Genomic DNA, 15,244 nt, shown 5'->3' with positions numbered 1-15,244 from the left:
GGAGAGGATGCAGAGAAACAGGAATACTCACTCATTGTAAAAAGGTGCAGCCTCTGAGGAAGACAGTTTGGCAGTTCCTCAGAAAGCTAAGTATGAAACTACCATATGACCCGACAACCCCACTACTAGGAAAATATCCAAAAGAATTGAAAGCAGGGACTCAAACAGATATTTGCACACTGACGTTCATAGCAGCATTATCCACAATTGCCAAAAGATGGAAGCCCCCCAAGTGTCCATCAACCAATGAGTGGATAAACAAAATGTGGTATATACATACAATGGGATATTATTCAGCTGTAAAAAGGAATGAAGTCCTGATAAATGAAGTCCTGATAAAAACCGGATGAACCTTGAAGACATCATGTTGAGTGAAATAAGCCAGACACAAAAGGGAAAAGAGTGTATGAACTCAATATTGTATGATAAGCAAATTCATAGTCTGAATCTCAAATATGGGTTACCAGGGGAGAGGGTAGGAATAGGGAATAGGAAGTTAAGGCTTAAAATGTACAGGGTTCCTATTTGGAATGATGGAAATGCTTTGGTAATGGATGATGGTGATGGTAGCACAACATTGTAAACACGATTTACAGCCCTGAAATGTATATATCTGAATATGATTAAAAGGGGAAATGTTTGATTGCATATATCATAACAGAATAAAAAAAATTTTTATAAATCCATGAAACTACACTACACCAAAAGCAAACCCTAAGTTAAACCATGGGCTTTAATTAATAGTGCAATTATTGAAATGTGCTATTATAAATTGTAACAAATGTTCCACACCTATGCAAGGTGTTGGTGGTAGGGTGGTATATGGGAATCTTGAATTTTATTCATGATGGTTCTGAAAACCCACAACTTCTCTAATAAAAAAAAATTTTTTAAGAAAATTTTTTAACTGAATATGGTCCTGGGAGATGCCCACAGTGCTAATAACAACCTAACCCTACAGATCTGCTGATCTAAGGGATGATATTGCAAAGCGGATGGAGAGGGAGCAAACCAACCCACAACTGTGAAGAGAAATCAATCATTGGTTAACCTAGTAAACTCCCTGTATTGGAATTGTAAGCATTAACATCTCAGAAGTTTAACTGTGTCTTTCTAATTCTTGTGGAATTGCAAACAAATCTTCCTTTGCTTCACAAAGAAGTAAATAAAGAAATAGAAGGTGCTTCTGGCAAGTCACAAAGAAAAATAATAAATAAATATATATAAAGCCAGTTAGGGGTTATAATTTCACCTCAGGTCATCAGTGTTAGGGAGGGGGCTTTAAAACACCTGCTTTACTCACCGGAGGCCTTAAGCTGAAAGGAATCACTCAGGACACAGACACCAGCTTTGTTCTTGAGCTCTACTCCTGTTTTCCACTGACTGACTCCACACAAAACCTGCAGGGTTCATGCAGAGCAGAGAAGCAACAGGATGGGAGGGGATGGGACGGGAAGGGAAGGGAAGGGAAGGAAAAGGAAGCTGGGCAACCACATTTAGGGCCAAGCTGTACACCAAAAGTTTCATCTGTACAAGCAAATCATTACAACTTGAAGAAGAGAAAGTCTCAGAAGGAAAACACAACACTTTACTTGGTGGGAAGGAAGCAGATGGAAACCTCTTTTTTTTTTCTATAAATAAGTGTTGCATTTCCCAAAAATGCACATGATGTCATCCCTGCCATAGAAAAGAGACAGGCTTTGAGGTCAGAGAGCCCTGAGTTTAAAGCCCACCTAGGTCCTGGTTGGGTGACTTTCAAAGGCTTCAGCAGCAGCTCTGGAGCTCACGGTCCTCACCTCCAATGTCCAAAGGTGTTGCAAGGGGATTGAAATGGCTAAATGTGAGGCACCCCCAGGATTAAGCCTGGCCCCAGCACATGCTCAATAATAGCAGGTGCTGTCTTGATGCTGGTGATGCAGAGTAGAGCCCTACTATCACCATCCTCCCATATCACCATCCTCCCAGGCACTTACCTGCCCTTTTGCAACTGACGATCATCTTCCCTTAACAATAATAGCTAACATTTATTGAGCATGTGCTATCTGCCAGGCACTGTATATTAGACTATTTCACTTAATTCTCAGGGCACCTGAGGAGGTAGACAGAGCTAATATCCCTACTCTATAGATAAGGAAACAAGTTGGATAATGTATCAGTGTAGGTTAGCTGATATAAGAAACAACCCCCAAACTTCAGTAGCTCAATGCAATGAAGGCTCACCTCCACCCCCGTCCCTGGTTGGCAGGGGCCCTGAGATGAAGGACCCGCTCCAGCAGCCCTTCAGGGACCCAGGCTCCTTCCATAGAGTGACTCCATTACCCGCTGGGTTGAATCTGCCACAGGATCCTCTGCATCTAGCAAGCAGGGAAGGGAAGAGAGAGTGAGAAAACCCACAGCTCTTACCCACTTCAGCCCAGAGGTGACATGTGGCATTTCCACTCACTGTCCATTAGCTAAAACTAGTCTTTTGGCCCCATCTAGAAGCAAGGCACTGGGAAACAGTCTGTTGGTATTCCTAGGAAAAAGAGGAGAACAGATATGGGCAAGTAGAATGGTTTCTACCATTTATATATTTTATATAAGGGAATACTGCCCAAAATTCTAAAACCCAATGATGGAAATAAAAATGTACAGCACAATCAGTTCTTGGATTTCATATGTTTCACTTAGGTACAATAGCTTTTAAACATGTTTTTAACACCATAACTTTTTTTAACAAGTAAGAGCTTAGCAGGTGCACACCACCACCACCCCCCTTCAAAAAAAAAAATATGCTGTAAACAAAAGTGACGAGGCCAGAGTTCAGCGCCGTCAGCCTCCTCTTCCCTTCCAGGAATCCCTGTGGATGGAACTCAGGGATCCATAGAACACAATTTCTTATTCATAAATTAATCTGCATTTTCAAGATCTACCACTAGAGGGCGAAAGACTGAGTCTCAGCTGCAGCCTAGGTTCATTATTGTATTTATGCCCAGAATGATAAAAGATTCCCATCGCAAACTACATCTGAAAAGAACACCATTTTAGATCACAAAGTTTAGCTGTCTGGGAAATACAGATCTCCATTAAAGCAAAAGCCACTGTAGTGTGCCCTGGGAAATTAGACAATTTAGTGACACCACACTGCAATGAGGTTAGACTTCTGCAAACCTCAAACCAGAAAACAGCTCAAAAACTTCAACAAGAAGGCAATACACTTGGGCTTCAATAGGGAACAAAGCATAAATAAGCTTAGAAAATAATAAAGAACATAAGAAAAATAATTACATTCTGTCTTTAAACCTAATGAAATCATCTCATTAAGACTTAATTAATTTAAAGGCCAACAATGTATAATTTAGGTGGGCCCATAAATGCATCACGTAAATGACGATTAACCCAATATCCTCTTTTGCTTCTTATCTCTATCTTATTAACTCTAGAAAATATCCATTAACTCTAGTAACAAATTATAAAAGAGACCATGTTTTCCTGAGGTCATTTCTGATAAAAATAACTCAAACCCCACGGATACCGTCTTCACTGAGATTTTATTAAATTCCACAGAGTTCTGTAACAAGATCAGCATCGCAAGGGAGGAGCTGTAGGAAAGACTCAATAGGAACAAAGAGAAATAGTGCAAGATAAAATTCACCTATTTCACAATAAGCCTGGAAACTGCCCTGGATAAATCTTTTCAGTTCTTACAAGCTGAGTCAACACAAGATCCTATAGAGAAAGAGGCCCTCATTTATCCAATGTTCACCTGCCCTGGGTCCTCAGAACACAGATGTGAACAAACAGACCAAAATCCCTGCCCTCGTGGAACATCCATCCTTCTGAAGAGAGAGAGTGAATTAACAAGATGTTTGTAAGGGCTATACAGAAAAAGTAAAGATGGAAAGGGACTGCAGGAGTAGTGTGTGGAATATGGATTTACAATTTTAATAGGATGGAGAAAACCTATTCCAGGCAGAGAGTATAGAAGAGGAAAAGGCCCTGAGGCAGGTGCAAGGAAGAATAGGAGATCAGTGTGGCAAAAGCAGTGATTAAAATACTACGAAATGAAGTCAGAGAGAGAGTATCAGAAGACAGCGTAGTTGATTGCAAGGATTTGGGCTTTTAATCAGAGGGAGATGAGTTTTTAGTGGTGACTTCCAAAGAGAGTTTATGTTCTACTAGGATTACTCTACTACTTGGGTTATCATAGGCTGGAGGGGACAAGAGTGCAAAAAGACATTAGAATAATACAGGCAAGAAATATCAGTGGCTTGGTAATAGCATCGTAGCTTATATCTGACTATTCCTTATAATAATAACAATTATAAACTCTGGGCAAAATAGAAAGTGCAGCTCTTTGAAAATACTGCAGAACAACCGAAAGCAGGCAGAAAAACAGGATTTGGCATCTGAAAGTAGGGAACCACCCAAAGTAAGATCTATATGCACATGGCTCTTGCCCTCAAAACACTCCCCAGTCTGCCTGGCCAGCAGGTAGATTTCAGCAGACAGCCTGCTATGGAATCAGAAGCAAGTTCAACGCTGCCGAGCAACTGGTTAGTGAAGGAGAAATCACAGAACGGAATAAGACACCGAGGAAAGAAACTCAAAATCTTCATATAGGGAAAACCGGATATCCACATGGAAAAGAATTGAATTGGACCCCTACCTCACAGCATATGCAAAAATTAACTCAAAATAGATGAATGACCTAAATATAAGAGCTAAAACCATAAACTTCTTACAAGAAAACAGAGAGGGAAATCTTCAGGGCCCAGTATTTGGCAATGGATTCTTAGATATGACACCAAATGCATGAGCATCAAAAGAAAAAATAAATTGGACTTCATCAACATTAAAAACTTTTGTGCATCCTCCCTTTATCTAGTATATGGATGGATGAGTAGAAAAACGGGGACAAAAAATGAATGAAAAATAGGGTGGGATGGGGGGGATAATTTGGGTGTTCTTTTTCACTTTTATTTTTTATACTTATCCTGATTCTTTCTGGTGTAAGGAAAATGTTCAAAAATAGATTGGGGTGGGCACCCAGTGTTCTTTTTTACTTTAATTGTTCTTTTTCACTTTAATTTTTATTCCTACTATTTTTGTGTGTGTGGTAATGAAAATGTTCCAAAATTAATTTTGATGATGAACACACAACTATGTAATGGTACTGCGAACAATTGATTGTGTGCTTTGTATGACTGCATGGTATGTGGTATGTGAATATATCTCAATAAAGATGAACTAAAAAAAACTTTTGTGCATCAAATGACATTACTAAGAAAGTGAAAAGACAATCTACAGAACGGAAGGAAATGTTTGGAAACTATATATCTGATAAGGGGTAAATCTCCAGAATATATATTTAAAAAAAAAAAAATCCTACCGCTTGACAACAAAAAGACAAACAATCCAATTAAAAAATTGATCAAGGACTTGAGTAGACATTTCTCCAAAGAAGACAGATATACAAATGGCCAATAAGCACATGAAAAGATGCTCAACCTCATTAGCCACTAGAAAAGGCAAATCAAAACCACAATTAAATACCATTTCATACCCATTAGAATGGCTGCTATTTTTTTAAAAAATGGAGAATAATAGTGACTCTCCCTTCCAGAATAGTGTATACTGGGGAACATCTTTGGCAGTGGCAGTCCAGTTTTCCTAATAACTATGTTATGTGCTGTGAAAGACTGGAAATGTGAGTATGTAGTGTGTGTCATATTAAACTGTGAATTAGTGAAACTTATGATGTAACAGCTAATCGATACTTGAATATATTGGTACTTGATAGCCACTTAAGGAAAATTTGCCCCCAAACTTTAAGCTGGAAAGTTACCAGAATAACTTTCAAAAAGAATTACAAATACATGGCTTTTTATATTTTTGATAGGTACATTAAGAATTGTGTACAAATTTTTCATAGTGTCTGCATGCTGAACTTCAACACAACCAACAAAATCTCAATTATGAAAGTAAAAAAGGAATATTTATGGGGAGTTACTGTTTAATAGGTGCATAGTTTCTGTTTGAGGGGATGAAAAAGTGTGGGTAATGGATTTTGATGATGGTACTACAGTATTGAGGATATAACTAGTAGTACTGAATTGTACACTTGAAATAGTTAAAATGGGAAGTGTTGAGTTTTATATATATTACTACAATAAAAAGTTTATAAATAAATAAATATATGCAATATTTAAAGTGTTATTTTGAAACTAATTAGGAAAAATAAATAAATAGTCATGTTAGTGATATTAGAAACCAAAATTTTCCTTATAAGAGAAAAGAGATGGATAAAATCTAAGAAGTTACATTATAGCCTTGTAATATTAAATTTGAACTGAAAATATCAGTAAGGACTACTATTTGTTTTTCTTTGTAAAGATCTGTAAGTTCTAGCACTGGCCATTGGAAAGGTCTAGAAACAATGAAAAGATCTGAACAATAGCACAGAGCATTCTTGGCCCTCAGATTGTATATGTCCTCACCATTCCCTACAACGATAGCCAGAGATCATGCAGGAATAGCTGGGTCCATGTCTAAGGAAATAAACGTGTGGGTTACCTTGTGTGGAAGGCAAGCAGGCTATTAAAGACTAATGCAATCATCTTAAAAGAACACAGGAGACAACTTAAGGGACCCCATTGATCAAAAGTGATACAATTTGAGCATCAAAAAAAAAAAAAAATGGTTACACTTGGAACATATTAAAAAATCCATGCATTCATATTAATACTAAAAAAAGAAAGAGAGGAAAAACTAAAACAAACTCTTTGTTCACCAACGGAAGTAGCCAAAGTAACAACTGTTCACTCTAAGAATTTGTTATGCCTGTAAACAGTTCTACTTAATGAGGGAAAATTCCTCTTACAGACCAATTCCAACTAATGAATCTAGAAGGAATGAGAGAATTCTAAAATCACCATTCTGCGACTCTTCATAAAACAATTGCTTTGGGAAACAATACTAAAGTCATTAGAAAAAGTTAACAGGTAACTATACAAACGGAAAGTCACAATTTTAGCTGGACTAAAGGTGGTACAACCAGATACTCTGAACTCCCAGAAGTGATGCAATATGAAGTATTCCTTTACAAAGTTGAACCAGAATCTACCCAAGTTTTAGATCGATTTTTTAGGAAATACAGAAAGGAGGGGAAACAAGTTAAATGAAATCATGAAGAAGCAATCAGATACATCCAGAGAATGGGACATTCTATAGGACAATTGGCCCAATTTCTTCAACAAGTCAATAATACCTATCAGTTGGTGTGCCGGTTTGAATGTATTATGTCCCCCAAACACCACTATCTTTGATGCAATCTTGTGGGGCAGACATTTTAGTGCTGATTAGATTGGAATTCTTTGAGCATTTCCATGGAGATGTGCCCCACCCAATTGTAGGTGATAACTCTGATCAGATATTTCCATGGAGGCGTGGCCCCACCCATTCAGGATGGGCCTTGATCAGTGGAGCTATATAAATGAGCTGACAGGCAGAGGGAACTCAGTGCAGCTGTGAGTGATGTTTTGAAGAGGAGCTACAGCTAAGAGGGACACTTTGAAGAAAGCACAGGAGCTGCAAATGAGAGACAGTTTGAAGATGGCCGTTGAAAGCAAACTCTTGCTCAGGAGAAGCTGAGAGAGGACAAATATTCCAAGTGCAACTAAGAGTGACATTTTTGAGGAACTGCAGCCTAGAGAGGAACGTCTTGGGAGAAAGCCATTTTGAAACCAGAACTTTGGAGCAGACACTAGCCACGTGCCTTCCCAGCTAACAGAGGTTTTCTGGACGCCATTGGCCATCCTCCAGTGAAGGTACCCGATTACTGATGTGTTACCTTGGACACTTTATGGCCTTAAGACTGTAACTGTGTAACCAAATAAACCCCCTTTTTGTAAAAGCCAATCCATTTCTGGTGTTTTGCATTCTGGCAGCATTAGCAAACTAGAACAGTTGGTACCACCTGTAAAAAGAAATAAAACAAAATAGAGTTACTATGGCTAAGAGATTTAGAATGGCATCGGGAGGTCATTCTGGAGGTTACTCTTAGACAAAGCTCAGCCAGATAGCACAAACTGCCCAAAAATGCACAGCCACAACCACCAGTGTTCCTCAAAACCCTAAGGCATCCCAGACACCAGAAACAAACCACAAGAAAAGGACTCAGTCAATTATCTAACCTTGAAGACATCTGAAGTACCCTGAAACCTACCAATCACAAACAACTTACATAATCTTTTTTTCTTTAAAAACCCTTGCTACTAAGGAGAGGCTAGGCCTCCCTGTATTTGTGCCTAAGAGTCTCCTCCTGAATGCCTCTTTGTTGCTCAGATGTGGCCCTCTCTCTCTAGCTAAGCCAACTTGAAAGGTGAAATCACTGCCCTCCCCCCTACGTGGGATCAGACACCCAGGGAAGTGAATCTCCCTGGCAACGTGGAATATGACTCCCGGGGAGGAATGTAGACCCGGCATCGTGGGATGGAGAACATCTTCTTGACCAAAAGGGGGATGTGAAAGGAAATGAAATAAGCTTCAGTGGCAGAGAGATTCCAAAACGAGCCGAGAGATCACTCTGGTGGGCACTCTTACGCACACTTTAGACAACCCTTTTTAGGTTCTAAAGAATTGGGGTAGCTGGTGGTGGATACCTGAAACTATTAAACTACAACCCAGAACCCATGAATCTCGAAGACAGTTGTATAAAAATGTAGCTTATGAGGGGTGACAGTGGGATTGGGAATGCCATAAGGACCAAACTCCACTTTGTCTAGTTTATGGATTGATGTGTAGAAAAGTAGGGGAAGCAAACAAACAGACAAAGGTACCTAGTGTTCTTTTTTACTTCAATTGCTCTTTTTCACTCTAATTATTATTCTTGTTATTTTTGTGTGTGTGCTAATGAAGGTGTCAGGGATTGATTTAGGTGATGAATGTACAACTATGTAATGGTACTGTAAACAATCGAAAGTACAATTTGTTTTGTATGACTGCGTGGTATGTGAATATATCTCAATAAAATGATGATTAAAAAAAAAAAAAAAAAAAAAAAACCCTTGCTACCTGAATCTGTGCTCCCAAAGTGCAACTCTAAGACCCCAAATAAACATCTTTGTTGCCTCGCAGCTTAGTTTGTTATTTCTCGGTTGACACACCATTATATCCATACTACAGATGGGGAAACTGAAATACAGAGAGAGATTAGAAGCCACTTGGCCCAGTCTTCAGGGCTGGGAAGAGGTGACCCCAGAGTGTGCACACATAACCTCCATTCTTACCTGCTTCTCTTTGGATAAAAGAGCTGTAAGTCCTCCCCGCCTCCCCACTCTCTTTTCAGTAATTATTATCTTATAATCATGGGGGAAAATATTCCTTTAAAACTCTTACCATGTACCTGTAAGTTACCTACAGTTGAAATTAAGAAACTGATGTTACTATTTTAGCATTTGAAGTTGGCTCTTAGGGTGAAATGCCTAGGCCAAAGGGTAGAGAGAGACCATTAAGATCGCAGCTTCTGTGTTTCTCTAGTTTATCGGCAAAACTGGGTTCCAGCTATGTACAAGGTCCAGTCTGCAGTTTGCTCACCCAGAGCTTGCTCTGTTCTGTGCTGGGAGGGTTATAAATAGATATATCAAGTGCCTGATACTCCATCCAGCGCCTATTAACAGGAAAATCCCATTTGCAAAGGACTTTTCCTACCCGATTGAATTGGTCCAGTGAACTAATCCTGTTAAAACAAAAAGCTGGCTCGAGAGACCCACGAGGAGTTGCACGTTATTTGCATAGATTTGCATATCAATCCCTATCTGGGGAAAATCCTCATTAAGGGGTAGATTTCTCCAGACTGCTAAAATCCAAGGAGGCATATAATTTGAACTAATCAATTTAAAGGATCAGCACTAGCCTCTCTCTCCCCGCTACTCACCTCTCCCCTCTGCTGGTTCTGTCTCAGTTTCCTTATCAGAATCCCATCTCTCCAAATCCACTTTTCCTTCAATTCCATCCTTCTGTTCCCTCACGCTCTTTCCCTCATCCTCAGCTTCCTCCTCTGTAAAATGGAGCTAACAATGGCATCTACCTCATGGATTAAATGGGAGGGGTTTTAGCTCTGTACTTGACAAGCATAGAATAACCAGTAAGTGTTAGCTGTTTGGATTGTCTATTGCCTCGCAACAAGCTACCCCATGATTTAGTGGCTTAAAATACCACTTTGTTTGCTCATGATCCTGTAGATCAGGAATTCAAGTAGGGCTCAGCTAGGTGGCTTTTCTGCTCCACGTGGCATCAGCTGGGTCATTCTCTCAGCTGTGTTCAGTTGGTGGCTGGGCTGGAGGGAATTGTCACTCATGTTTGCAGTACCTCTGGGCTTCTCCACGTGGTCTCTCACTTTGCACGTAGCCATCCTGGACTTCCTCACAGCATGATGGTCTCTTGGTCCTCAGACTTATTACATAGTGACTGGCTTCCAAGAGAAAGCCTTCCAAAAGACAAAGGCAGAAGCTGTCAATCTCTTCAGGCCTGGCCTCAAAAGTTACATGGTGTCACTTCATTACATTCTGTTGGTCAAAACAAGTGTCAAGTGTAGCTCAGATTCAATGTGCGAGAAATAGTTTCCATTGCTCCATGGAAGAATGGCAGAATTTGCAGCCATCTTAAATCCAGCACACCGTCGTTAAATAATCTCATGCCCTTCCATACTTTGTATTTGGTAGTTTTCCAAATCTTTAGCTATGACCCCAAGAGTTCTCTCAAGACTGAGATCATAGGTACTGTTGCAAAACCCCAAAATTCCTGAACATATCATCTTCTCTCTGTTAAAGCCCTCAAGAGTTCCCATTGCCTATAGAAGAGAATTCAAGTTCTCCAGCTCGGCATTCAAGGCTTTTCACAAATCACTGCCCTCTAACTCTCCAGCCTGACCTCAGGCCACTTTGCTCATGCACGTGCACACATACCTCCCTCACACAAGCACACAGACCCTCACACAAGCTTGCACACACATACCCACACTCAAACACATACATGCTGCTCAACAATGGCCACTCAGAAATACCACCAGAACAGCCTATGCATCAAACAAAGCTATATTTTTTTCCTAACTGCAGTCAGAGGCAGCACTCCACCTGACCAAGCCTCAATAGTATCTCAGAAGAGGGAGGCTAGGGGCAGACATTTACTGGATTTGGGCAGCTGGGTTCAAGTGATTTAAGGTGGGTCTTTCAATGTGAGGTTCTGGTTAGGATTGCACAAAGTTCATGATGCAATAATTAAGCATTTGTGGACACAGCAAGACAAAAGCCTTAGATTAGTCTTGATTAGTAAATGGTTGTTTAGTAAGTGAACTTTTTGCCCAGGTGAGCAGCCTGTTGTCCTCAAAAGGGGACCATTTTCCCAAAAAAGCAATCTCTTGTTTGAATACATTGGTTTTCAGGAATTTCCAATGCAAACAGTGAAGTGTTTAATGGTTTACAATTTTCTCATCCCAGGCAAGAATTTTCTGGAATAAAGAGTCATTGTGTTGACAGGGGGTTTTGGTTTCAAGCCACATGAATGCAGGAGTTCTCAACCATCAAAATGTACAATCACACTCACACATACACAGAAGACTCTGAGTGGCCTGGCCCTTCCCCAGTCTCTGCCTTTTCACATTCTCATCCTCTTTATTAACAAAGTTTATTTTCTCCCATTATAAATGTAATACATCCTCATCCTTGGAAAGTTTGAAAAAAAATAAATAAATAAAAGATGCCATAACGTGCACATGGGGAATAGGTGGAGAGAGATGGGGGAGGAGTGGTAAGAGAGCTAAATCCTCATCTTCCTTACCAGGAAGCCAATATATAATATAACACCTAAAAGTGATAGGTCAAGAAATGGTAACATAAGCATGTTATTTTGACCTAGGGATAAAAAATTAAAGACTTAAACAGGGTTCCCCTAGAAGGCAGAGAGGTGTGGATCTTTTTCATATTTGTACCTTCTAGTACCTTTTGTTGTTGCTGCTGAAGTTTTTAGTTCATAATCATAAACTTAACTTTGCCATCCAGCTAAACTTGGAAGGGGAGGATAATTTAGAACCCAAAGAACTGCAACAAAAGCACAAAGATAGGATACCACAAGCAGACCAGGGGAGGTGGGCACAGAAGGAGTGGTCTGGTGGTTAAGACAAAACACAAATCAAATTTATTAGACTTATCCAGAGTTGGCAATGCTGATCTTCTTGCTCGTCTTGCCATTCCTGGACCCAAAGAGCTTCATGGCTTCCACAATATTCACGCCCTCTTCACCTTGTCACTTGCTTGCCATCCAACCTCTGAGTTTTAGCAGTGCAGATGAAGAACTGGGAACCATTTGTGTTGGGTCCAGCATTGGCCATGGACAAGATGCCAGGACCCGTATGCTTCAGGATGAAGTTCTCATCATCAAACTTCTCCCCGTAGATGGATTTGCCACCAGTGCCACCATAGTATGCAAAGTCACCACCCTGGCACATAAACCCAGGAATAATTCTATGAAAGCAGGAACCATTATAACCAAATCCTTTCTCCCCAGTGCTCAGAGCATGAACATTTTCTGCAGTCTTTGGAACGTCATCTGCAAACAGCTCGAAGGAGGCGCGGCCCAAAATCTCGCCATCTACGGTGATGTCTAAGAACACAGTGGGGTTGACCATGGCTGTGAGCGGCAGCATCTGCCTCTGGTACCTTCTGACTCTCAGTTAGCAACTTGCATTGATTCTAAGAAGAAATTTCATCCATATGCTTTTTCTTCCTTATACATTTCTGCACTTACCTAGAATTTTTTTAATTTCAAGTAAGTGAAAATCCCTATTACTCAGTGTGCTGGTTTGAATCTATTATGTACTCCAGAAAAGCCATGTTCTTTTAATCCAGTCTTGTGGGGGTGGAACCACTTGATTAGGTTGTTTCCATGGAGATGTGACCCACCCATTGGTGGGTGGGACCTTTTGATTAGAATATTTCCATGGAGGTGTGACCCCGCCCATTCAGAGTGGGTCTTCATAGCCTTGCTGGAGTCCCCTATGAGAGGATAAATGGCAGAGACATTCTGAAGAGAGCTCAGAGAAGCTAAAATATGTAATCCAGAGTTTATCCTCTGGAGAAGCTAAGAGAGAAGCTAAGAGAGAGAAGCTAAGGCAGAAGCCCAGAGACTTTTTGGAGAAAGCCACAGAAACCAGAAGCTAAACATGGGAGACGACCTGCAGACTCTGGCCAAGTGCCTTCCCATGTGACAGAGAAACCCCAGAAGCCATCGGCCTTTCTTCAGAGAAGGTATCATCCTATTGATGCCCTAATTGGGACATTTTCATGGCCTTAGAACTGAACATTTGTGAACTAATAAATTATAAAAGCCAATTCATTTCTGGTATTTTGCATTTCAGCAGCTTTAGCCAAACCAAAACACCCAGAGATAGTCAGCATATTATATCTTCTCTCCACATTTCTTAAGCTGATCATACTTCATAGGCAAAAGGAAGCCAGTTTTTTTCCCACCTAACTTCATAATGTAGACATCTCTCCATGTTATTTTTGAATCATAAAGTATTATTTTTATCAGCTCCCTAAAATTCCAACCAGTAAAAGGTCTATCATTTACTTAAATTGGTTCCTATTTTTTCACATGATAAATAATATTGAAATAAATGTCTTTGAGCAGTTTTTGTTTGTTTGTTGTATTCAGATCATCTCGAGATCAATACCAATTTCTAGGTTTTATTACAGAGGTTGAAGGTTTTGAAGTCTTTGGATGGGTTTGCCAAATTGCATTCTGGGGGAGGAGGGGAAAATCTGTCCTACTGCCAGAGCATATAAAATACATGCCCTGCTGGCCTCTCTCTTCAACCTTCTTTTCTCAGTGAAAGCCTATGTAAGACGATATCCAGTAAGGCTTTCCTGCTGTCTCAGAATTTTACCTACAGTCCCAAATCAAAGGACTTCCATGTTACCCTTAGGGTTTATTAAAAGGTAGGCAAATTGTCACTCAATGCTCAACTCCATCCCTCCATCCAGCCAATAGAAGAAGAAACTGAAATTTGTTATGGAGAGAGCTGTAAAGTCAGCTGTCAATTTGGTGGAAGGTATTGTGACTTTCCCTTTTCTTCAGGCCAAGAGAACCATAATAGAGATGCAGGTGCCTTCCAGGTAGCCTAGCATTCTTCTTTGGAGGTACTACTGAGCTGAGAAACCCATACTGAGTTGAGAAACCCACACTGAGCTGACAAATCCACAGGCATGGGAACAAAAAGGTCAGAGACTACCAGCTGACAGCCAGTAGGTGTTTCCTCCTCACTAACAGATCCCCAATTTTAGTCAGTGCAGCAATGCACCCAGAAAAGGTTTGCATTTCCTGGTTCCTTTGCAGCTAGATATGCCAGGGCTAATGAGGTATAGGTGAAAGTGTTGTCTGGGATTTCTGGAAAGTCACTTTACAGGGAAATGACTTGACTAAAGGTTTCCCCTCCCAATTTGTCCTCCCTCTTTCCTGCTGCCTGGAATGTAGGCAGGATGTTTAGAGTTCTGGTCACATCTTGGACCATGGGGTGAGGGGCTAACAATGGCAGAAGAGAAATATAAAAGAAGCCCAGATCCCCAGTGACTGTGGTGCCACATCCTAGTACTGGACTGTTTACCTCTGAACTTCTTTTACGTGAAAGAAAATAAATCCTTACGTATTTAACCACCTTAATTTTTGTTTGTTTGTTTTACTTTTTACTTTGGAATCATTTTCAATTTCAGAAAAGTGGCAAAAATAAAACAGTAAGTTCCCATACACCCTTGTCCCAATTTCTCCTAATGTTAGCATATTACGTTACCGTAGTACAAGAAACACACACTGGTAATTACTACTAACCAAACTACAGACTCTATTTGGATTTCACCAGCTTTTCCACTAATGTCTTCTTTGTGTTCCAGGAGCCAACCCAGGATTCCATGTAGTATTCAGTCTCCTCTGACTTGGGGGAGTTTCTCAGTCTTTCCTTTCTTTTCATGACCTTGACCTTTTGAAGAATACTGGTCAAGTATTTTGTGGCGTGCCCTTCAATTTGAATTTATCTGATGTTTTCTCATGATTAGACTAGGGCTAAGGGTTTGTGGAGACAAGACTATAGATATAGAGCTCTTCTCATCACATCATGTCATGGGGTGCATGATATCAACAGGATTTATTACTGGGCTGTGAACTTGATCACTTGGTTAAGGTGGTATCTGCCAAGTTTCTTCACTGGAAAGTT

General features: G+C 40.2%; 1 protein-coding gene across 1 annotated transcript; it reads right to left on the bottom strand.

The window, feature by feature from the left end:
* Positions 1-12,274: 12,274 nt before the first annotated feature.
* LOC119531585 (peptidyl-prolyl cis-trans isomerase A-like) lies at positions 12,275-12,752 on the bottom strand. Its single transcript, XM_037832963.1, has one exon. The coding sequence runs from the start codon at positions 12,680-12,682 to the stop codon at positions 12,275-12,277; it is 408 nt and encodes a 135-aa protein (XP_037688891.1). The 5' UTR covers positions 12,683-12,752.
* Positions 12,753-15,244: the final 2,492 nt, after the last annotated feature.

This window comes from Choloepus didactylus, chromosome 4 (genome assembly GCF_015220235.1).
Source record: "Choloepus didactylus isolate mChoDid1 chromosome 4, mChoDid1.pri, whole genome shotgun sequence".
Lineage (NCBI taxonomy): Eukaryota > Metazoa > Chordata > Mammalia > Pilosa > Megalonychidae > Choloepus > Choloepus didactylus.
The sequence above is the reverse complement of the archived record's forward strand: the minus strand, read 5'-3'. Positions and strand labels throughout refer to the sequence as shown.